This window comes from Podarcis pityusensis (genome assembly GCF_964106645.2).
Source record: "Podarcis pityusensis genome assembly, chromosome: 2".
Taxonomy (NCBI): Eukaryota; Metazoa; Chordata; class Lepidosauria; order Squamata; family Lacertidae; genus Podarcis; species Podarcis pityusensis.
This window is the reverse complement of record NC_138029.1, coordinates 17,500,236-17,524,304: the sequence shown is the minus strand read 5'-3', so window position 1 is coordinate 17,524,304 and position 24,069 is coordinate 17,500,236. Positions and strand designations below refer to the sequence as shown.

The 24,069-nt window shown below is 44.6% G+C and overlaps 1 protein-coding gene across 3 annotated transcripts in view; it reads left to right on the top strand.

The window, feature by feature from the left end:
• CA10 (carbonic anhydrase 10) overlaps positions 1–24,069 on the top strand; it is a 339,889-nt gene that overhangs the window by 131,648 nt on the left and 184,172 nt on the right. For all 3 annotated transcript variants that reach the window (XM_080994945.1, XM_080994946.1, XM_080994947.1), the window contains exon 4: positions 13,595–13,737. In XM_080994945.1, the coding sequence (XP_080851071.1) occupies positions 13,595–13,737 (143 nt within the window). The remainder of the gene's footprint in view (positions 1–13,594; positions 13,738–24,069) is intronic.

Sequence of the window (24,069 nt, the reverse complement as noted above, 5' to 3'; positions counted from 1 at the left end):
CAAAATGAAGGGGGAAAGGGGCAGGAGATTGAGGGAGGCTCGGCAGTCGTAGGCAGGCAGTGTTCCGTTGCCCAGGAGGGGCGCAAGGCACACAGTTTCTCTGCCGGGCAAGGTGCAAAGCCGTTCTTTCACACTCTTCGATCCCCTCACCCATCTATGCCTCTACCTGCACAAAAACTATCTTCCTACCCCTCTAACTGCATATTACTCCTGGAGAGCAGGGTGTCACGTTTCCCGGGGACATTTAATCTGAGGACATTCCGGGGATCGAATTTGTCCAGGGACAGATTTGCAAATCCGGGGACTGTCCCCAGGAAACGGGGACATCTGGTAACCCTACTCTAGCATCCATCTCACCAAGCTACTCATTGCTCAGCATGTGGGAGCACTGGTGTTTGATGGCTAGGTTTGTTTTGGGTAGGATGTCTATGCATGGTGTAGAGACAGGAGATGAAGAGATTTTGTTTTCTTTGTGTCTCTTAATGCGGGTACCTGGAGCCATCCATTGAAGCTGAATAATGGAAGATTATGGACAGGCAAAAGAAGTTACGACTTCACACAGCACGTAGTTGAATTATGGAATCTACACACACAAGATGTAGCGATGGCCACTAACCTGGCTCTAAAGAAGAATTAGAGAAATTCATAACTTATGAAAGAAGATAAGGCTATCACTGAGTGCTACTTAAGATGGGTATGTTCTCTTTCCACTCCCAGAGGAATTATGCCTATGGATATCAATTGCTGGGTATCACAAATGAGGAGAGTGCTCTTGTGCTCAGGTCCTGTTTGCAGATTTCCTATTGGCAACTTTCCACGGAAGCCAGAACAAGGGAAATCCCCTTGGCTGTGCGGCTGTTTTAAAGGGATAGGCCACGATCCCAGCTGACTGGATTGGCTGGCCAGGGGCCATGACGCAGGGCTTCCCCAGCCCCTGCTGTGTGTGGAGGCCATGTGGCCTGACGATAACACCTTCCCACCCGGAAGTGGAACAGCTTTGGCAACTGATTGGCCATTATAAGAACAGGATGCTTGAATAGATGGGCATCTGTTCTTATTCAACAAGGCACTTATTGTGAATACACAATATTTTACTACTCCCATTCTTTCATTCTTTCATTCCCCTCCTTCCCTCACATGCATGCACACACACACACACACACACACACACGTGTGGTATGGCCCCATGCTAATGCACAGTTTGGGTATGGCCACTGGAGTGAGCCATATCTATCTATTTGCTACCCTTCTTCCTGGTAGGGTGATGAGTTGGGTGGGGAAATCCTTGCACAATTGGCCCTGCCTCTAAGATTTATGGATTCACAGACTCCCCAGCAGCATGCAATTCACCTAGTTGAAGGGCAGGTGCTATGTGGGGGAGAGACATACTCTAGCATAGAAAGGTAGCCTGTGAACAGCATAGGCAGCACCTGAGCAAAACTGCTTTTGAGGAACTAGATCAGTTTATTGGGCCAGGGGCCTCTTGTATCATATGGTCACAAATGGATTGGGTGCAGAATACCCTTTGGCCACCTGCAATAATCCCAGTGCTTTTTTTTCTGGGGGGGACGCAGGGGCACGCATACCCCTAAACATTTTGTGAGTCTAAGTTTGGCCTCATTGAGGGGCAGTACAGTGGTATCTCATGTTACGGACGGGATCCATTCTGGAGGCCCGCTTGTAACGTGAAAAGCCCGCAACTCAAAGCGCCACATCTGCACAGGCGCACGGCGCAATTTGGCACGCATGCGCAAGCAGCGAAACCTGGAAGTAACCCATTCCAGTACTTCCGGGTTGCTGCGGGACGCAAGACAAAAACACGCAACCTGAAACAAACGTAACATGAGGTATGACTGTATTTCAATATGAGTAGAAAAATGAGAGTACCCCTAAACTTTTTTTTAAAGAAAAAAAGCACTGAATAATCCAGTCCTAGGATCCCATGGCTTTCAAACTGTCATGGTGGCACAGGGACCAAGTAGCCTGTACTCTGCCACAAAATGCATGGTAGTTCAAAATGCCCCACATTTTTTCCAGGCTAAAAGGATTATGTAAATTAGTTCTAAAAATCAGTCCAAGTTCTAAAGTTGGAGGTAAGAGTTGATAAGATCTCTACTTCAGTTTATTCATTGAGTTCATTATTTTCATAATTTAAGCTTGAAATGAAGCCCAGTCGTAAAATAAAAGCCAATCAGGTTGTATTTACCCAGCAATTATTCTTGGCTTATATAATTACCGGTGCCAAAGATAAAATCTCAAGCTAGTTTATTGAAATTGGGAATTGAAACCACAGAGAGAGAAAAGAGCTCAGTGTACATCATTAAAAGCAGTCCATTCATTACTTCCACCTACTCTGCTTGAAGGAAACCATGATGCTAATGCCTCCAGATAACCACATGACCTTCTCGACTTCTACATAAAAGCTAAATGTAATGCCATAAATGCTTGAGAGGCATAAATCTTGGACACCAAAAGACATGACAGAATGGCGTTCAGCTGTGCAACTGGCCACAGGGCAAGGAACACTCCTGATCTGGGGTGGATATGAGCCAGCATCACAGGAATTAAAAAATGAGAAGTTTGATACACTGCTAGTAGACTGGCAAAATGGCCATTGTATCCTATACCTTCTCAGTGTGATCAGGAAAACTCAAAATGAAGTGATCAGGAAAACTCAAAGGAGAAATGGCATGCATGTGTCCAGTATCCATAGAAGCACAACCAAAACCCACCAGTCAGGACTGTGCAACCAACTATGGTTATGCGTCAGACCCGTGTTTGGGAAACACTGATAGCCCCTCAACTGGCAGAGCTTGTGTATTAGGGTAGCATGCTAAAGTTTCTTTCCAGCAACTTGTTGCCTTTACAGCTGAGACCCATGGGCTTATTACAGCAAAAAGTTACTAGTTTCCTTTGCATTCATTGTGTCTTCCCATGAATCATAAAATCAAATCAAGCCCAGCAGACCGCACAGACTTAAATCCCTATCATAAGGCGGGGTTATCGCGATCTTAACCTTTTCTTCAAAATCTCCAAGAAAATATTCAGCAGTTTCCCCTGGCAATTCCATTGTTGAGCAGCTCTCATATTTAAGAAGTCCCCCTCCCCTCTAAGTACTTAAATCTACATCTGCCATACTGCAATATTGCTTCTTCTGCTATTATCAGTAGACACGGCGAAAAACTGTCTTCTTCTTCTTAAAAAAAAAAAAAAAGAGGATAAATACCATAATAACATTGTGTGGAATGAAGGAGAATGTATTGCAGATCTCATCTGACCACCAGAGAGATTTTGAAGTGAGATAGAGAGGTTTGTTTACTCATGGTGAAACTCTTCATAAAGGATTCTTTTAAAAGGAGGAGGAGGAGGAGGAGGATTTCTATTAGCCCAGTCCCTTTTAGTTCTATATTCCTTATCAATATTATTTATATCCCCCTCCCCCCCCCATAGGAGCCAACTCCAGGAGGCCGTAGGTGCTTGGGCACCATCAATAATAAAATTGTGGGAGCCAGGCACCCACAAAGTCAATGAAAAAAGCTTCATCCTCCATAGCCAGCCAGCGAGCCATTCTTTTCCGGGATTGTGGCTTGGATGCGGAGGCAGTCTCTCTGCCTTCTGGTGCGAGACCATCCCCACAGAAAAGGGTGCCTCTCTGGCTCTAGATAGGAGGAAGAGGAGTCTCCACCGCCGGCCACCACAACACAGACATGTGATATCACAAGCACACTGTGCTGGGCCTGGGGGTAACCCGTGAAACACGGTCCAGGACCAGTCCAGAATCTGAAGGTTCCGCTAGGAGTCAGTCCAACAGGGTCAAGGCAGAACACGAGGCAGGAAACCAAGCAAGGACAGGTAGAGGATCTCAGGCAGGATCTAGCATACAGCAATGTTGCTCCAGCAACCTGGGGCAGGGTCTGACAGCCTTTTATCTTTGTCGGGGTAGCGGCCGGTCCTGATCCCCCAGCGACTCACCTCCCTGTTTCGCCCGAAGGCAAGCACTCCTCCTGCGAGTACTCAGGTCTCTCCTTCTCTCAGACCTTAGTCTCTGCAGCTCGGGAGAAGTCAGTGGGTTACTAGACCCAGGGGCCGCCTCAGCCTCCCCTGACCCAACCGGTAGTGGAGCAGCTGTGAGTGATGGCCCAGCTGAAGGCAACGAGGTAATCCCTGCATCTAGAGCCAGGGCAGGCTCAGGCCCCTGACTTGGCCCAGCTGGTGTTTGTTGCAGGGGAACCTGTACAGACTGGGACTCTTCAGGATCAGGCCCCAGACTTGGTTCAGATGATGCCTGAGGCAAAGGATCCAGTGCAGACTGAGACACCTCTGGTTCCGAGTCTGAGCCCAAGTCCCAGGCCATCACACACACACCTGCACCTAGTGCATGTGATATCAACACACTATGTGCAGGTGTGTGGATGTGATGTTGCACATCTGCGTTGTGGCAGTGGGCACCCACAATCCTGAGAACGAGATGGCACCCCGATCCCACCCCCCTCAATATCATACCAGCAGTCTATTGTGGTAGCTAATAATAAGCAAACAAATATATTAAACCATCTCTTTAAACAAGAGATTGGATGCATTTGCCCATGTATCTTTCTGTGGGCTATTCTGAAGCAATGTTGTTGTTGTTTAGTCGTTTAGTCATGTCCGACTCTTCGTGACCCCATGGACCAGAGCACGCCATGCACTCCTGTCTTCCACTGCCTCCCGCAGTTTGGTCAAACTCATGCTGGTAGCTTCGAGAACACTGTCCAACCATCTCGTCCTCTGTCGTCCCCTTCTCCTTGTGCCCTCCATCTTTCCCAACATCAGGGTCTTTTCCAGGGAGTCTTTTCTTCTCATGAGGTGGCCAAAGTATTGGAGCCTCTGTCCTTCCAGTGAGCACTCAGGGTTGATTTCCTTAAGAATGGATAGGTTTGATCTTCTTGCAGTCCATGGGACTTTCAAGAGTCTCCTCCAGCACCATAATTCAAAAGCATCAATTCTTCGGCGATCAGCCTTCTTTATGGTCCAGCTCTCACTTCCATACATCACTACTGGGAAAACCATAGCTTTTACTATACGGACCTTTGTTGGCAAGGTGATGTCTCTACTTTTTAAGATGCTGTCTAGGTTTGTCATTGCTTTTCTCCCAAGAAGCAGGCATCTTTAAATTTCGCGGCTGCTGTCACCATCTGCAGTGATCATGGAGCCCAAAAAGTAAAATCTCTCACTGCCTCCATTTCTTCCCCTTCTATTTGCCAGGAGGTGATGGGACCAGTGGCCATGATCTTCGTTTTTTGATGTTGAGCTTCAGACCATATTTTGCACTCTCCTCTTTCACCCTCATTAAAAGGTTCTTTAATTCCTCCTCACTTTCTGCCATCAAGGTTGTGTCATCTGCATATCTGAGGTTGTTGATATTTCTTCCGGCAATCTTAATTCCGGCTTGGGATTCATCCAGCCCAGCCTTTCTCATGATAAGTTCCGCATATAAGTTAGATAAGCAGGGAGACAATATACTGGGCCAAAATTTCACTGGATGCTCAATTTTACCAATTGTTTCTTTTCGTTAAAAGAAAACATGCTGAAGATAGGCCAGTAGAAATTTTTCAAGGGTTTCAAGGTGGTGAGGTCGGGCTTACCTTACTTGCAGGTGAGGTGGTCGGGGTCAGGTCGCCTGCCTCCCTCATTTTGTTTTTGAACGTTTTAAAAGAAGGCTCGCCAGCCGTGATCAGCAGCCAGCAGGTTTTGTGGTCTCCCTGTAGCATTCAGATTTCCTTCCGGCTGCACGGTTGTTCCTGTGCCAGTTCTGCTCTAGCCAACAACTGTGGGCAACTGATCAGGGCCCAGATATGCCAGGCAGCAAGCCAGAGGGGAAGATGAGTGACAGGGATGGGAAGCAGTGCCAACTCTACATTTTGAGGGGGCTCTGAGTCATAATTGTCTCAGGAAGCTCTTCCTTGCATAAATGGTCTCATCTCTGCCTGTGTACTCCCTCTCTTCCTCTGAGATCAGTCAACACAACTATCTCTTGCCATAGTCATGTTTGCACACTTGGAGAGGGGCCATGAATAAGCAGCAACTAGGGTTGCGGGTGGCGCTGTGGTCTAAACCACAGAGCCTAGGACTTGCTGATCAGAAAGTCGGCGGTTCGAATCCCCGCAACGGGGCGAGCTCCCGTTGCTCGGTCCCTGCTCCTGCCCACCTAGCAGTTTGAAAGCACATCAAAGTGCAAGTAGATAAATAGGTACCACTCCAGTGGGAAGGTAAACGGCATTTCCGTGCGCTGCTCTGGTCCGCCAGAAGCGGCTTAGTCATGCTGGCCACATGACCAGCTGTACGCCGGCTCCCTCGGCCAGTAAAGCGAGATAGCTCCACAACCCCAGAGTTGGTCATGACTGGACCTAATGGTCAGGGGTCCCTTTACCTTTACCTTTACAAGAAGATAGCAGGACCAGGAGCCTTTTTGAATCACCAGTGTGCCTCCCCCTCTGCAGAGTTGTGGACCCCAGAAGGTGCCCAACGATGGCACTACCTGGCATCAGGCCTGCCAGGGAGGGAATATGCAGGAGAAGTCAATAGAATACAAAAAGGAATACAATTTGCATATGGTTCCAGGAAATACTGCTGACATCCCTGCCTATTTTTTATTATTATTTCTTTTAAGATTCAAATACATATCTGAAAGTTAGGTAAAGGTAAAGGTACCCCTGCCCGTACGGGCCAGTCGTGACCGACTCTAGGGTTGTGCGCTCATCTCACTTAAGAGGCCGGGAGCCAGCGCCGTCCAAAGACACTTCCGGGTCACGTGGCCAGTGTGACGAAGCTGCACTGGTGAGCCAGCACCAGCGCCGCACATGGAAACGCCATTTACCTTCCCGCTATAAAGTGGTACCTATTTATCTACTTGCACTTTGACATGCTTTCGAACTGCTAGGTGGGCAGGAGCTGGGACCGAACGATGGGAGCTCACCCTGCCGCGGGGATTCGAACCGCCGACCTTACGATCAGCAAGTCCTAGGCACTGAGGTTTTACCCACAGCGCCACCCGCGTCCCTCTGAAAGTTATATGCATACTATTCTCTACAGAGTAGTTAAATGCTTCTTGTACTATGCACTCATAAGTAAAATGATGAATAGGCTTAAAATATTCCTAAAATACTATTATAGCCCAATCCTATGCCTTCCTACTCAGAAGTAAGCCCCACTGCATTCAGTCACACCCAAGCTCGTATGTGTATAAGATTTCAGCTTTTAATTTCTTAGAGGAAAAATGGATAAACCTTATTGGTTTAACTAAAGTTTTCTTCTTTTCTTTCACGCTGTTATGCACTGTGAACAAATTTTTTTCTTTAATGGCACTCATTGTTTAATTGGCTTGTAATGCCCCCACTCCTGTCTGTTTTTGGTAAGTCTGTGTGTGTGTGTGTGTGTGTGTGTGTGTGTGTGCGCTAAATCCAAATTGGATATATGCTGTTCCGATCTCTCTAAGAAATCATTAATTCCTCAGAATGCAATTATGAGGAAGGACAACAAAATGGGTTCTGGTAAAAGTTTGTTTTGTAAATGTGGAAGTCTGCTTTCAGATTGTCTGCTTGCCATTTGGAACAGGAGGGAAATATAGAAAGAAAATAAATATGTTTTAAAAACATAGGAATAACGGCAGAAGATGGCACTTCAAACAAAACACCCCCTCATTGTATTTAAGAGCAGAGGGGGGGGGAATATAAAGTCTTAAAGCAATAATTTGCCTTTATAAATCGACAAAGAGCAAATGGATTACCAGAAGTGGCTAAACTCACAATTTTTCAGTAGTTGCCATTTAATAAAATGGTTTTTATCAGTAAGAAAGAGAGAGAGAGAGAGAGAGAGAGCACATTCTCATTCTCATACACACACATATATACATATATGCAGTGCTTTTTTCTGGGGGTACATAGGGGTACGCATACCCCTAAACATTTTGTGACTCTTTGTATTTTTGTCCATTTACTGTATTTATTTTTCCTGATTTGAAGTATAAAATGGTGCTTTTCTTGAGTCAAAATGAAAGTAGCCCTAAACATTTTTTAGAAAAAACCACCGCGCGTGCACACACACACACACATACATACATATATACCTACATACATATATATATGAGAATATGCACACATATACACAGAGATTCTAGCAGCTTGTTCAAGAACATAGGGAATATAGCTGCTATAATGTCCAGGTCCCTTGGATGCACCATACATTTTGCCTTAGCAACTGTAGCGCCTGAGACCTCAGACATGGAAAAAGGATGCTCCCAGCCATTCCCACTACCTCCAACTGATCGGGGCAGGAGTAGGGGAGTGGTGAGGGTCTGTTGTTTGGAGGCCATATACGCTGCTCAAAGTTCATGATGCACCCAAGATACTAAGGCATAATGAGACTTGCACAACAGTTTCTGTGAGGCCTGGCTCTTTAGGGCATGAGTGAACTTTCTACACTGTACTGTCCTCTGCTAAGTGCAGGGTTGGAGATGACTTGATCTTTGCCATACTCCCTCTGATGTTATCAAGACCCATTCTGAATTTTATCCAGGAGGTCTGGAGGATTACAGTTTGAATGCCCAGTGAAGAAGCAACCACCACATGATTGGTGCAAGTTTGTAATGAGCTGAGGTGTGTGGTTTGGTTATTCTGTGCCAATCCGAGTATTTTTGAAAGGTTTTCTTTTCCTCCTTCACCTCTTTCTTGTATTAATAGTGATCAGAACTGAATATCTTCTGTTGGCGAGTGGACTGTACAAAATGTCAAATTTCCTGTTCTTTAATCTTACTACCATACGCATTTCTCCGGTGTTTGTAGAGAGATGGAAACAGTGAAGGCCTTTCAAATGTGAATGCTTCACTCACCTCTTTGATGTTACACATCCCATTTGCCAGCTATTCACGCTAATGTGTTTTGCATTAGTGCTATATAGTGGGAAAGGTCCTGTCTCTGTCACCTGCGTGTTGAAAGCGTTGGGTGGAATTTGCTGACTGAAATGCAGCTGAAGGTTAGTTGTGGCCTCAGCTGCAAGCCTCTGAACAGCTGCTTGGGAGGAAAACCCAACGAAATCAGTAAGAGTTATTTATGAGTAAACAAGAACTTCACAGCCCATTGGAGCTGATGAAAGAAGTTCATTGCACCTAACGTGAGTCACATTGCTTTTAATCGGACTGCCTAGATCATACTAAGCATCCATAATGCATCCCAACCACTCATAGTCTACAGAGGGCCTCTGTCTAGACTGAATATGCTTGTTAGTGCATGAGAAGCATTGAGTGGGCCTGGGATTGAAGCCATGTAGAATAAGTAATATCTAGCCTGATGGCATGCAGCTGGTATTTTGTGTGGAAGATTCACATTCATGTGGAAGAAAATTTGTCTTTATATGTGGTGCTGTGGTCTAAACCACTGAGCCTCTTGGGCTTGCCAATCAGAAGGTTGGCGGTTCGAATCCCAGCGCTGGGGTGAGCTCCCGTTGTTCTGTCTCCTGCCAACCTAGCAGTTCGAAAGCACGCCAATACAAGTAGATAAATAGGTACCAATGCGACAGGAAGATAAACGGTGTTTCCGTGTGCTCTGTCTTACATCACGGTATTCTGTTGTGCCAGAAGCGGTTCAGTCATGCTGACCACGTGACCCGAAAACTGTCTGTGGACAAACGCCAGCTCCCTTGGCCTGAAAGCCAGATGAGCGTTGCAGCCCATAATCACCTTTCACTGGACTTAACCATCCAGTGGTCCTTTACCTTTTACCTTTACAGTGGCACCTTGATTCTCAAACTTAATCCGTTCTGGAAGTCCGTTCCAAAACCAAAGCATTCCAAAACCAAGGCACGCTTTCCCATAGAAAGTAATACAAAATGGATTAATCCGTTTCAGACTTTTAAAAACAACCCCCAGAACTGCAGTCTAACATGAATTTTACTATCTGACAAGACCATTGAGCCATAAAATGAAAGCAATAAACAATGTACTGCAGTCACACAATCAAGCAAGCAGTAGCTGAACTGGGTTCCACACAGTCACAAAAACAAAACAAAAAGAGCCACAAAAACAAAAACATAACATAAATAGCAAAAACAGACCTCAGCATAACACTCAAAACGGAAGTGTGGCACTCAAATCCTAAGTGTACCACTCAAAACGGAGCACGTTCGGCTTCTGAAAAAGGTTCGCAAACCGGAACACACACTTCCGGGTTTGCAGTGTTCGGGTTCCAAGTTGTTTGAGTACCATGGCATTTGAGAACCAAGGTATCATTGTAATAATGTATGAACTGCCATCCAGTCACATTATTTGCTGGGCTACCATTTCCTGTGTTGAACATTAGCATGATAAACTAAATAAGCAATCTTCCAGTTTCTTGCCCACTCTACTTCCTGCTCAGGGAGGAAGGGGGGGGGGGGAGAATCTAACCAGTAATGGGTAGTGTGGGAGGGGCAAAGCTCAGATTGGCACTGCCACCACACCTGCCAAACTCCCCAAATATTGCAGGGCCATTTTCCAACCAAGCAAAGTGTACCAAAAAATGCATATGCTGGCCTAAAGTGTGAGGGGGGAAATGTGCATGTTACTGAGAATGCATTATATTAGGGGAAACTGCTATGCAAAAATGCCTATATTAGGAGAACGTCACACTAAAATGCATTTTTTTATGCAGACTTCTTTTAAAAAAAAGTTGCAAACTGATGTGGAAATGTGGAGAACTCAACTTGAGCTTGGAAAAAATAGAAACTGACAGATTTCTCTATCCCCAGCCACCATTCAACCTCCTGTTTTGCTTACCTGCTTAGGATTGCAAAAGTTTAAGTGTGTGAATATAAATAAAGCACCTGGTAGAGCAACCCATCTCTTTGTCTAAAAATGCACATTCTGCCTCCATTTGTAAAATTAGGGCAGCTTCCAACACATAATTAGAAAACTATGGTAACCCATAAATCTAAGAAGCCAGCTTGAAATCGTTTTAACTGAAGATGATGGGGACTGGACCTCAGCTATGATAATCAGACATGTTTTCAGATTAGTTTATGAACACTTTGAAGCGTGTCTGAGGACATGGGAGTGGCAAATCTGCGCGGTCATTTTTAACACCTCCAGCTTTTTCCATGAGATCCATGATATCCTTTAAGCCACAGACTGATGTTCAGCGCTAGTGACACAGCCACCTTTGTTGGATCTCTGCTGCTTCAGCAAACACCGCGACAATCCCTCTGCTCACCTGCTGCTTCTGTCATCAGGAGGGAAGAGAGAGAGACAGAAGGCTCAGCGCAGCAACACAAGGGAAAGGAAGTGAAGCTGGAAATTAAATTTTCAGGCATTATGAGTGCAAGTGGAAGAACGGAGCAGATGAATTTATCTGTGGGGGAGATGCACACAGCAAACTGAAGGCTCAGCAGAATACCCTTCCTCCCGCCCCTTGTCCTTTGAAAATCCCCCTGTTGGATTTATCGTTTGACTATGTCAAAGGTTAGCTTGACATAACGTGTCCTAAGTTGTTTGTGCCTAATATGCCAAAGCTCTTGCTTGAAAGTAGCCTTCTGTAGCTGAAATGTTAGCTTCAGGCCCCTTCTACAACCACAGGCACTGATCACATAGATGACAGTTGAGGAGGAGATACAAATAATCAGCATGGCAGCCTCAAGAGGTTATTGCAGAGACTGGGCATAATAGGTCCGGTAAACCAGGAACCACCTTATACAGAGCTTCAGGGTGACTGTCAGGGCAGCTGTCAAATCTAATAAATGAATATTTCAGCCAGACAGTCTCTTCTTCCACCAGGACCTTTGTAAGACCAATTGTCCAGTAGAAATAAGCATCAACTGCAAGTTCTTACACAAGTCCTACTGATCTCCCTGCCCCAGCTTTCCCCCATTTTTGTGTTTTTAAAGGTGTATCATTGAATGCTTATCAATGTGAGCCCCTATGACAGGCTTCCTCAGCCTCGGCCCTCCAGATATTTTTGGCCTACAACTCCCATGATCCCTAGCTAGCAGGTCAGGGATGCTGGGAGTTGTAGTCTCAACACATTGGGAGGGCCGAGGCTGAGGAAGCCTGCCCTACGAGGACTATAGTTGGAAAAGAGAGAAATCTATGAAATAAATAATAGCGACCAGCACCCTTCCAGCCCCCTCAGTGACATCATGGCAACATTGACAATGATGTATACGTGCGCATGTTACCTGTCAGGGCTGATTGCTACAGCCACAGTCATTAGGAGACCTCTTTCTGAACACAGAATCATAGAATTGTAGGGTTGGAAGGGACCCTTAGGATCATCTAGTCCAACCCCCTGCAATGCAGGAATATGCAGCTTGTCCCAAATGGGGATCGAACCTGTGACCTTGGTGTTATTAGCACCGCACTCTAACTAGCTAAGCTATCCAGGCTTCATGTAATGGCTGTTTCACTGGCTGGTATGCAAAGTGTACAAGGCAACCTGTTACTTAGTAGCTAACAAAACAGCATTAAGTATTTTTTTTTTTTAATTTCAGGGTGTGCCTTCTGTACTGTCTGCACCGGAATAATAATAATAATAATAATAATAATAATAATAATAATATATTTATACCCTGCCCATCAGGCCAGGTCTCTCCAGCCACTCTGGGCAGGTTCCAATAGGATATTAAAAACACAATAAAAGATCAAACATTAAAAACTTCCCTAAACAGAGCTGCCTTCAAAAAGGACTGGTTCCTTTTTCTTTAGGGGGGGGGGGGGATACATTCTGCAAAATCAAGTGGGATTATCTAAGAGGTCTCTGCAGTTCCCTGCTTTCTAAAGTGCAAATAACCACAGTGTCTGTGGTAGTTACAGGCACCCTGGGAAAGGAAAGCGAAAGAAACAACCACCACTCGAGAAAACAATGAAGGATCTTGAGTATTGGGAGCCAGCCAAACCCTTGGCTGGCGGCAGAGGGATTTGATGGAGCATTGTAGCCATTGCCGCTCTAGCAGATTCTGCGCTGAACAACCCCTATCGCTTCCCCTGAAACATCTAGTTCAAGCTACCCCCTGTGATGATGGCACCAGTGATAACTTCTGCCTGCCCACCATTTGCTTGGGTACATTGGTGGGCTCCTCACAGGCCGGACTTTTCCGCTGACAGTGGAGCTTCCTTGGTGGCAGAGGCCCACCCCATCCAAGCACCCTCTAGTGTGGAGGATTGGAGGTTCAGATTGCACCTCTTGGCTTCTTTAAAAGATTCTACAGTGGTACCTTGGGTTAAGAACTTAATTTGTTCTGAAGGTCCGTTCTTAACCTGAAACTGTTCTTAACCTGAAGCACCACTTTAGGTAATGGGGCCTCCCACTGCCGCTGCGCCACCCCCACACAATTTCTGTTCTCATCCTGAAGCAAAGTTCTTAACCTGAGGTACTATTTCTGGGTTAGCAGAGTCTGAAACCTGAAGCGTCTGTAACCTGAAGCATCTGTAACCCGAGGTACCACTGTATTAATTTTTGATCCTTCCTTATTTTAACTTTTCACAGTGATTGTTCGTATGGGATGCACAATATCAGTAGTGCTTGCATTGACTTCCTCTGCCCTGTTCCCAGAACCATTTCTTTAAACTTCCTTCCCTTTTCTTTCGTTACAGTTCCTTCATTTTGGGGCCTGGTGAATTCCGCCTGGAATCTTTGTTCTGTTGGGAAAAGGCAGTCACCGGTCAACATAGAAACCAGCCATATGATATTCGACCCCTTCCTCACCCCTCTTCGCATAAACACAGGGGGCAGAAAGGTAAGATTCTAGCCATGGCTTCCGCGCTTGAAAAAAATTGCAACAGCTCTTTCACATTGGCATCTTTCCCTATGTATGGCAATGCTTTCAGCATCAGATGGGATCTCGAACTCGGGGCTCAGTCAGACCTGCGCTTGTCCCATACCTAGAAAGCATGGGACCAAGCAGTTTGCCTTTGCCCCGCTGCTTTCCCCAAGAAATCCTGCTCTTTAGTGATAAATTGGAGCAAACGTCATTCCAGAGAAAACCTGGTTGACATTTGCGCTGATTCAGTGGTTAATATTGGGTTTTCCCAGAGGGAAGCAGCAGAGCAATGGCAAGCCTGGAAGAACACTCTTGTAGCTACTGTACATTTTATCTTTCCCATTTTCAAAACCACGCACACTTATGTTGTGCTGCATATATCTTTCTGATTATGTGCTTTAATGTGCCTTGTGTACTATTCTTAATACAGGAAAATTGTTCTTAATATTTGGAGTCTTTTGCATAAGATGAGTTCTAACTTTAGTCTTATTAATGTTGTTTAAGTGTTGTACTCAGAGGTGCCTGGTCTTGTTGGTATGCTTCATAAAGTTTTAACAGTGTAGGCTGCTAGCAGAGAATTCTGTCCCTTGCATTTTTCTCCACGCTCTAAAATCTTTAATGAATAGGGGATAGCTCTGAAGTGAAGTCCCCTCGCGGAGTTTGTTGCCTCTTTGTGGCCAAAGGAGCTCCACTACCAGTGATGGTTGCACACAGGGACAGCAAAGAAGAGCAAAGTGCAATAGACATTGTATTTGTGTGGGGGGGGGGGGCGTGAGAGGAAGCACTTCCCGTATTGCCTAGGCCACCAGGTGATGCTCTCTCTTTTCATTTGCTGAGCTAAAAGGGTGGGCTTTGCAGCAATTGCAGAAAGATAGTTGGTATGTGTTCAGTTACCTTGGGGGTGCATCCTCTCCCTCTCTGAATCATACTATGTTGGTTTCATTGCTTACTCTCAGAGGGGTAGGAACCCCTGCATTCACTTGGCAACAGGCAACATTCCCTCTCCCCCACAAGTGTGCAGCCAGTCTGACTGCCTTTATAGTGGTGTGGCCTGCTTTTGTTCGTTATATGATCCCTGATTAGCTAGTATCTCATTGTGCCTATGGATAGCCATAAAAAAGCAAAAACACACCAGTATGTTTGGGAGGACTGAGGGAAGTTCCCCATTTCTGCTTCGAAAATTCAGTTGATCCCATTTAAGAACAACTTAAGGCAGTGATGGCCAAACTTGGCCCTCCAGGTGTTTTGGGACTACAACTCCCACCATCCCTAGCTAACAGGACCAGTGGTCAGGGATGGTGGGAATTGTAGTCCCAAAACAGCTGGGGGGCCAAGTTTGGCCATCACTGACTTAAGGGAAGCTTTTACATGCGCGTTCAACACATCATCGTTGTATCATCAAGTACCGGTAATAACTTCTACGTGTGCAACGATCACCACAGATCCAACAAACAGCACCGTGAGTCACTCTCACATCGCCTGACAACACCTTTTGCCCCATGCTTTTCAATTAAAGCATTTCATGTATTCCGTTTGGTGGCAAGTCATTGAGTGGTTAGACCCAGAGCAATGAATGTCTCTGCGTGGATCAGTTTTTAAGCATTGGCTTTGTTGCGTCCTATAATGAGGCACCCAATGGAGACTTGAATTCCTCATGTTGTGGAAGGGGTTTTCACTTTGCTGCTGCAGCGTGCTTAATATGAGGTAGCTAAGGTCGCTTGGAAGGTCACTTCTTGCATTCTTAGAAGCAAGTCGAGCACGTCTTTCGCATATTGTAGGAAAGTCAATGGCCAAGCTGATGTGCCTCTTTAAGCGTTGTCCGAACTCTATGGGTAGGACACACCTCTGCTTTATTCTGCATCATCAACTACCCCATTTCATACCTCCAGGTGAATGGATCATGTGCCCATTTACAACTTGCTGATTAGAAGAAATGGCTTTTCTGTTTAACATCAAGAGAGGCTTAATGCAGTGTCTTAGCAAAAGCTATAGCCTGGAGGTTTCCAACATTTTTGAGTCCATGGCTCTCTTGACCAACTTCATTGTTTCTGCAGCTCCCCTATGGGAAATGTGCTTTGTGTTGAAGGAACAGGTTACCCAAACCTGACTGTGCAGTCACCCGAACCAGGCCCCAAAATTCCCAAATTCTTTCTTCAAGGATCAATTGGCTAAAATCCATTAGCTTGAGCTTTATAACACAAACCCAGCTGTATAAACAAAGCCTTCTCCTTTATCAGTCCATGAAGGCTTAATGGATGGCCTTGTCAGTTCCAAGTGGAGACGGGATGGCGGATCTGGGTCTTATCTTATCAGTTGTAACTATCCTGACCACGCTGATGCACAGACCTTGCAAGACAGGCCTGTTAGCCCCCGCGCCCGGGGATGGCGCCAGGAGTACTCCTATAGTTGGGTGACCTTTTTACCCCAAGATAAGAGTACAGAAACAGGAATTTCTGTTCATGCTCAAGGATGTAAACTTACTTGTACAAACTCATGAGGCTGGATTCCTGGGGAGGGGGAAAGGGGAACTGAAGGGGATATAAGCTGTATGTAACTGCTCTTTAAGTGTGCTTGCTGTGACTGATCACACAGTGCCTTTCTCCTATCTGGAAAGCAGAAATAAACTCTTTCTCTGAACCAACCCTCGGTGTCTATTGACTCCTTCCTCCCTCCCGGGAGCAACACGCACCCAACCAATGGGAAAGGTCTGAAAGGCTACAGTGTCTCAGGAGCCCAGTTATGTCGCTCCTTGCCTGCCCAAGCCAGCATCTCCTCACCCCTTTTTGGATAACCTCCCTTGTGGAGGGTTTCCCCAGCCTCTTCTCCCCTCTCATCGAGGTGGACGCTGCAGCATCTGCTAGTCTCTGAGCCGCCACCCTCTGCCCCAAAGAGAGTTGCCTCCTCATGCTGTCCCACGGGGGCCTAGGAAGATGATGCCTCCGGTCTTAGTGGCCCAACAGAAACAGACAAAGGGGGCTGAACATGAGGCCATCAGCTTACTCGCCTCAGGAGGCAGCAGCAGAGGGCGCTGCTGGGCCTGCATGGCAGAGAGACTCCCCTTTGGTGTCAGGCGCTCAGCTCCCAGGCAGGCCTTGTATGCATTGAGCACAAGACAGCTCACTGCCCGGCCTCCCACTTGTCTGCCTGTTCCCTCAGCCGCTTGCTTGCTTGCTTGCTTGCTTTCTCTGAGGCCACCTTAGCTCCTGGCAATCAGAGCCCCTTGGCCAGGGGTGCCTACCTGAATAAAATAGGGGGAGCAGGTAAGTCCCACCCACATAATTGATCGCGTGATGAGGTGCACACACACCATTGGAATGGCAATACCCATCAACTTGGGGGCACCCCCTCAAATACATTATTGGGGGGCAAAAACCCCTTGGCACCTAGGAGTTGGCTCTTATGCCCCTGGCCAACCGCAGAGGCACCGTTCACCCGGGGAGCTTGTAGCCAGGGCCACTGCAACAAATAGGCTTGCAAGCCTCCAATAGGCAGAGATGCAAGAGGGCAAGAGAGGAGGGAGGGAAGGAAGGAAGGAAGGAAGGAAGGAAGGAAGGAAGGAAGGAAGGCAGGCCGGCAGCTGGTGCTGCCTGAAGCTTACCTGATTGTCATTCAAGGTGCCACAGGCTGCCGTGGTGCACTAGTTGAAAACCACTGATCTAACTTATAGTAGGAGTTACCACCCAGTGCCCACAGGCACCACGATGTCCCTGGGCAAGGTCCCCAGTCTCTGAGCTGGTGGAATGCTTTAATACACAACAATAGGGAGTGGGGAATGAGAAAACAGGTGCAGCGTTTGGGATTTTCCCCCTTGTGCCATCAACCTGCAAGCATTTCAGATGATGTCATGGAATCATCCCTCCATTATTTACTCTATAGCTTCCTTTTTATTACAAAGAGCCTCTCCAGCTCCTCGAGACAGTGTGTCACTAGAACACCTAATTGGATTCCAAGACCTGAAATATCAGCTTGAGATACTTAATGAGTTTACATGCAGATGAATTGCCCCAGAAGGAATGCAAGTATCGGAAGAAACCCCACATGCTGCAATTTTCTCATAATAAGGCTGCCTTTGTCTTTTGATTATATGTATTTAAAAAGAAATCAACAAGAAGCCCATTTGCAGATAAACTCTCCCTTCTAATCGAAAATTCAGGCTCTCATTAATTTACGCAGTGCATCCTCTTGTTCTTCACAAACAAGCAAAAGAAAAATAATCCTGCTTTTTGCATTTTTCCCTTGATGCTCACAACACACAAGCACCACTGGAGCAAAACAAAAGAATTTATTAAGAGGCGAGTACAGGCCCATGTCAATCAGACAATGAACACCACAGCTCCTTATGCCCAAAATGACTTAAGTGCCTGAGATAGCACTTTCTTTTAAAAACACTAAAATTGCTGCCAATTTGCTCATAGGGAGTGAAAATTGCATTAAGGAAAAGTTGTCAGCCTGGTGTCCTATAGAAGACACAAAGCCTACACCTGGATTACTAGATATGCCCTTTGCAATTTGAATCCTATTGCTCATATTGCTGGGCCCTTGCTCAGGGACAGTACCTATAGCATTGTTGTTTGTTGTTGTTTAGTTGTTTAGTTGTGTCCGACTCTTCGTGACCCCCTGGACCAGAGCACGCCAGGCACTTCTGTCTTCCACTGCCTCCCGCAGTTTGGTCAAACTCATGCTGGTAGCTTCGAGAACACTATCCAACCATCTCGTCCTCTGTCGTCCCCTTCTCCTTGTGCCCTCCATCTTTCCCAACATCAGGGTCTTTTTCAGGGAGTCTTCTCTTCTCATGAGGTGGCCAAGTATTGAAGCCTCAGCTTCAGAATCTGTCCTTCCAATGATCACTCAGGGCTGATTTCCTTCAGAATGGAGAGGTTTGATCTTCTTGCAGTCCATGGGATTCTCAAGAGTCTCCTCCATCACCATAATTCAAAGGCATCAATTCTTCAGCGATCAACCTTCTTTATGGTCCAGCTCTCACTTCCATACATCACTACTGGGAAAACCATAGCTTTTACTATACGGACCTTTGTTGGCAAGGTGGTGTCTCTACTTTACTATAGCATTAGGTGTGTTTATTATATGCTTTAATTGTGCATTAGGCTTAGAAACATGCTGTATAGCAAGTCAGATCATTGGTCTGAGCACATTGCATGCAAAATATCTCCAATTCAGACCCCGACAACTCCAGGTATAACTGAGAAAGACTTCCTGAAACCCTGGAGAGCCTTGGCTAGTCAGCACAGATAATATCGAACTAGATGGATCAATGTTCCTAACTGATTCCCGAAGTCATAATTCTGGGTAATTTAGCATTATCCACTTTTTCAAAATGCCTTATATCACATAATATTTAACCTATAAGTTTTCCTGGAGTTGGAACTGCACCGGTATACTTCCAGTGGAAGTGATAGCACAGTGTGGCAACGGGAATAAAAGTCAATTAATGCATTTAATGTTTGGGATTTTTCAGTCACTTTTGCTGTTTCAGTGTAGTTTAACAGCTTAGTTTGCCATTCTTCTCTGGTCAGGACTCTTTCTTCTTTCCATCTCTGGGCTAGAAGCATCCTTGCTGCTGTTGTCAATTCCATAAAAAGTCTTTTCTGTTCCTTTGGAATGTCAGTACCTATAATTCCTAATAAAAAAGGCTTCTGGTTCTTTTACAAAAGTTATTTTAAACATTTTTTTTTCATTTCATTAGAAGAAGTACAGTTGTACCTCAGGTTAAGTACTTCATTCATTCCGGAAGTCCGTACTTAACCTGAAACTGTTCTTAACCTGAAGCACCACTTTAGCTAATGGGGCCTCCTGCTGCTGCCGTGCTGCTAGAGCACAATTTCTGTTCTCATCCTGAAGCAAAGATTTTAACCTGAAGCACTATTTCTGGGTTAGCGGAGTCTGTAACCTGAAGCGTATGTAACCTGAAGTGTATGTAACCCGAGGTACCACTGTACTTTCTCTTAATAGCCCCAGTTATTGCAGCCAATAAGCAATGATGGTGTAGTCCAGTCACATTTCCTCACCCAAGCTCAGGGAATTATTTCTACATCAGCCTGTCTGTCATGGAACTTGGGCATGTCGTGGACCTGAGTTTACAGCAGAGGAGTCTGAGCGTATTCTAGGATGCCCATGCCAATGTCACCCACTAGGGCTTTAGGTCTTCACCTTTGGACCCCGTGTTTCTGTCCCTCAAGGACTGCTGTCTCATCCGCTAGTATCTTTATATGAGAGTGGCTTGACTGCACCTGCATGTTGCTTTTATTCTCACTCTTCTTCCCACAGTTTGCCCCGTTCCCGAAACCTTCTGCTCTACAGAACAGTCTTTACTAGTTCTGCTGCCCATTCTACTAACCATACCATTATTTTCCCCTCCAGCTGGGAAAATGACCACTGCTTCCCACTTGTGGGACAAGAGAACAGTCTTGATTAGAGACTATTTTAATGAGACCCAAGGAGCCAAATGGGCCTAAGCTCCCAGCCATTGCTGTGAGCCTTTCTTAGCATAATGAATAACCCAGCCTTTGGCTTCACGTATGTTTGGAAGGCACCTGCAGTTTGATTGAAATGGTGTCTTCTTTTTCTGCCATCACAAAGAGCCATTCCACCTGATGTGGATGTTTTGAGGCTGAATAAATCAGTTTGCACTGGCCACAGGCTATTATTTAAACTCCATAATGCTGTGTGGGTAAATGAAAATTATTCAATTGTATCCTTTATAGCTTTCTTTTGAAAGAGCACATTCAAAAAATTGCAATTGCAGAGTCATTTAAAATAATGCTTTTATAAATAATTGGTTCATCCAGCATATGTTGGCACAAAATAATTGCAATACTAGAAGTCTTCTGACTTAAAAGAAGGGATAAGGATAGAGGGAGAGATCGGTCAAATGGATTCTCTGACAGCTAGTTTTGATTCCATGCTGTTCAATCAATTCAGAGTATTACTGGCATTTTTTTTTTCTTCGAGAGTGTAATTTATGACAACTGCCAAGCTATGCTTTGGTGATTACTAAAAGGACAGATACTGGCACGAGCCATATTTCAACATTGCGGGAATATAAAATGAACTGCTAGAAATGGTCCAGGAGGAATGAATAGCAATAAGACATCAGTGTCATCTGAAAACTGATTTGTGATTGATTTTCAGAGGGTTTAATAATCTGAAGCTTTGATGTATAGTGTTTGGAAAGTTATTAAGTTTGATACAAACGTCTGAAAGTTTAACAAATAAAGATGCAAATAATGAATTCATGCTGTAACTTAACTATTATTCATAGGGGCTCCAGGCAATCAACCTTTTGCTAATAGCATGTCTATTGGAAAATGAAGTTTTGTTTAAATTATTATTTTTAAGTCTGTCTTCTCCAACCTGATGCCTTCCAGATGTTTTGGACTACCGTTCCCATCAACCCCAGCTAGGAATGATGGGAGTTGTAATCCAGAACATCTGGAAGGTACTAGCTCAGTTGGTTAGAGGCTGGGGAAAGCTGGTTGAGAGCCAGTGTGGTGTAGCGGTTAAGAGTGGTAGTCTCGTAATCTGGGGAACCAGGTTCAATTCCCTGCTCCTCCACATGCAGCTGCTGGGTGACCTTGGGCTAGTCACACTTCTCTGAAGTCTCTCAGCCCCACTCACCTCACAGAGTGTTTGTTGTGGGGGAGGAAGGGAAAGGAGATTGTTAGCCACTTTGAGACTCCTTTGGGTAGTGATAAAGCGGGATATCAAATCCAAACTACTACTACTACTACTACTTCTACTCTACTACTACTACTACTACTACTACTACTACTACTACTATACCTTCAGCTAAAACAGCATTTCCCAAACCAAACTTTGATCTATAGCTGGTTTTGGACTACAGTTCTTATCATCCTTGCCCATTGGTCCTGCCTGCTAGGGATGATGGGAGTTGTAGTGCAAAAATAGCTGGAGATCCAAGTTTAGGAAACCCTGAGCTAGAACATCACTAATAACCATAACTCGGCACCCAACAGGTCAGTACAATTCTATACGGTACTGTGACTCCTCTTTCTCCAAATATTCCATCTACAGACACAGGAAGTGACCATGTTTTAATAATTACCACATTTTTCCGTGTATAAGACGCCCCCATGTATAAGATGGCCCCTCTTTTTTGAGCCCCAAATTAAGAAATAAATAATGACAACATTCCATGTATAAGAAAACCCCAATTTTAAACTTTTTTTAAAAAAGGGGGGGATATAGTCTTATACACGGAAAAATACAGTACTTTTTTAAACTTAAGTCTTATATTCCTAATCCAGTCTTTGGGGAACACCAAAGTGGTATGTGCAATAATGATTGCTTATCACTCAAGTGACTTTCAATAGACACTTAAATAATCTTGAGCTGCAATCCTATTTGGACATAATCATCACTTAGTGCACTGGGTCTAACTTCGAAGTAAATATTCTGAGCAGGTCCAGCATAGCCTTGTGATGTTAGAGGATTTTCCTGTCAAACCATGGTAGCTTCTTGGTGGGCCTAACAAGATGTGAATAACTGCAGGAAGAGAACAGATGTTCCCTAATAAGGCTTCCTCCCATCTTTGACATAATCCAAAGAAAGTCACGCCTGCTTAAATTCTATTGAGATCAATGGGAGGAGCGTACAGAAAAGCACTCAAGCCCCTTTGCTTCCAGTGGGATGGGTGCATAATCTAGACGGCATCCTTTGCAATCTGAAATTTGCCCATGGTGTGTCAAGTGCATGAGTGCCTATCATTTATTCATCCCTGTATGTATATCACTGTCTGTTTTGCTGCTTTGTTTTCTTTGTCACTTTGTTTAACAAACAGCGATACTGTAGATTTTGTAAAACCCCTCTTGTTTGTAATGGTTTACAATGAGGACAGATATAAACAATAGACAGATCTTTTTCATCGTGTAGTCTAAATCTTCTTTTTAAATGATTTTTATTAATTTTACATATAATCACAATACGTAACATCATATCCTCTTATTAAATCTCTTGGCTAAACCGAGCCTAAATAACTTCCCTCCTTCCCGCCTAATGGTTAACAAAATTTAATTTTGCATTTTTGCATTTCACTTCCTTTCCTATTCTTGTTGTATCATTACTTAAAATATTAAATTACTCAAACAGAATAGGTAACTAATTCATCTTACAAATCTTCAGATAACGCTGCTAATGGTGTTAATTGCTTACAGTTGTCTTTCAAATATAATATAATTTTTTTCCAGTCTTTTGGGAAGACAGTACTTGATTGCGCTGGTTCCAGATTCTCCCTGTCAGTTTCGCCAGTTCTGCAAAGTCCATCATTTTCATCTGCCAGTCTTCTTTTATTGGTACTTCATGCTGTTTCCATTTCTGAGCTAATAAAATTCTTGCTGCAGACGTTGCATATAAGAACAATTTTTTATCTTGTCTCAGTATCTCTTCTCCCACTACAGTATATCCAATAAGAAAGGCTTCTGGTTTTTTTAACAAAAGTGTTTCTAAACATTTTCTTTAACTCGTTATATATCACCTCCCAGAAAGCTTTTACCTCTTTACATATCCACCACGTGGCAAAAAGTACACTCCTTTTCCTTACATTTCCAACAGTCATTTTTTGTTCTATACATTTTGGCCAGTTTAAATGGTGTTAAATACTGCCTATACATCATTTTCATGACATTTTCTTTAAGCAGACTGCATGCAGTAAAATTGATACCTTCCTTCCATAACCTCTCCCATTCGTCTAACCATATATTATAACCAACGTCTTTAGCCCAGTGTCTCATTACCGATTTTAACTCTTCATCTTCAGCATGCCATTCCAATAGTCTAAATCTTTCTTAAATCACGTTCTCCTTTTAAATCAGTTTAATTCATCTTGGTTACTTCACCAGGTTATATCAAAGCATAGCTTCAGGAGAGCACATCAGCACAGACTCTAGGACAGTCACAGAGTCATATAATGATGGAGTCATCTAGGTCAACCCCCTGCAATGCAGGAATCTCAACTAAAGCACCCATGATAGACAGCCATCCAACCTCTGCTTAAAACGTCTGATGGAGAGTCCGCAATCTCCCGAGGGAAACCATTGCACTGTTGAACAGCTCTTACTGTCAGAAAGTCCTCCCTGATGTTTCATCAGAATCTCCTTTCTTGAAATTTGAAGCCATTTGTTCAGGTCCTCCAGAGCAGGAGAAAACAAGCTTGCTCCCATGTGACAGCCCTTGAGATTTTTGAAGACGGTTGTCATACTTCCTTTCAATCTCCCCTTTTCCAAGCTCAACATACCTAGCTCCTTCAACCTCTCCTCATAATAATTACAATAA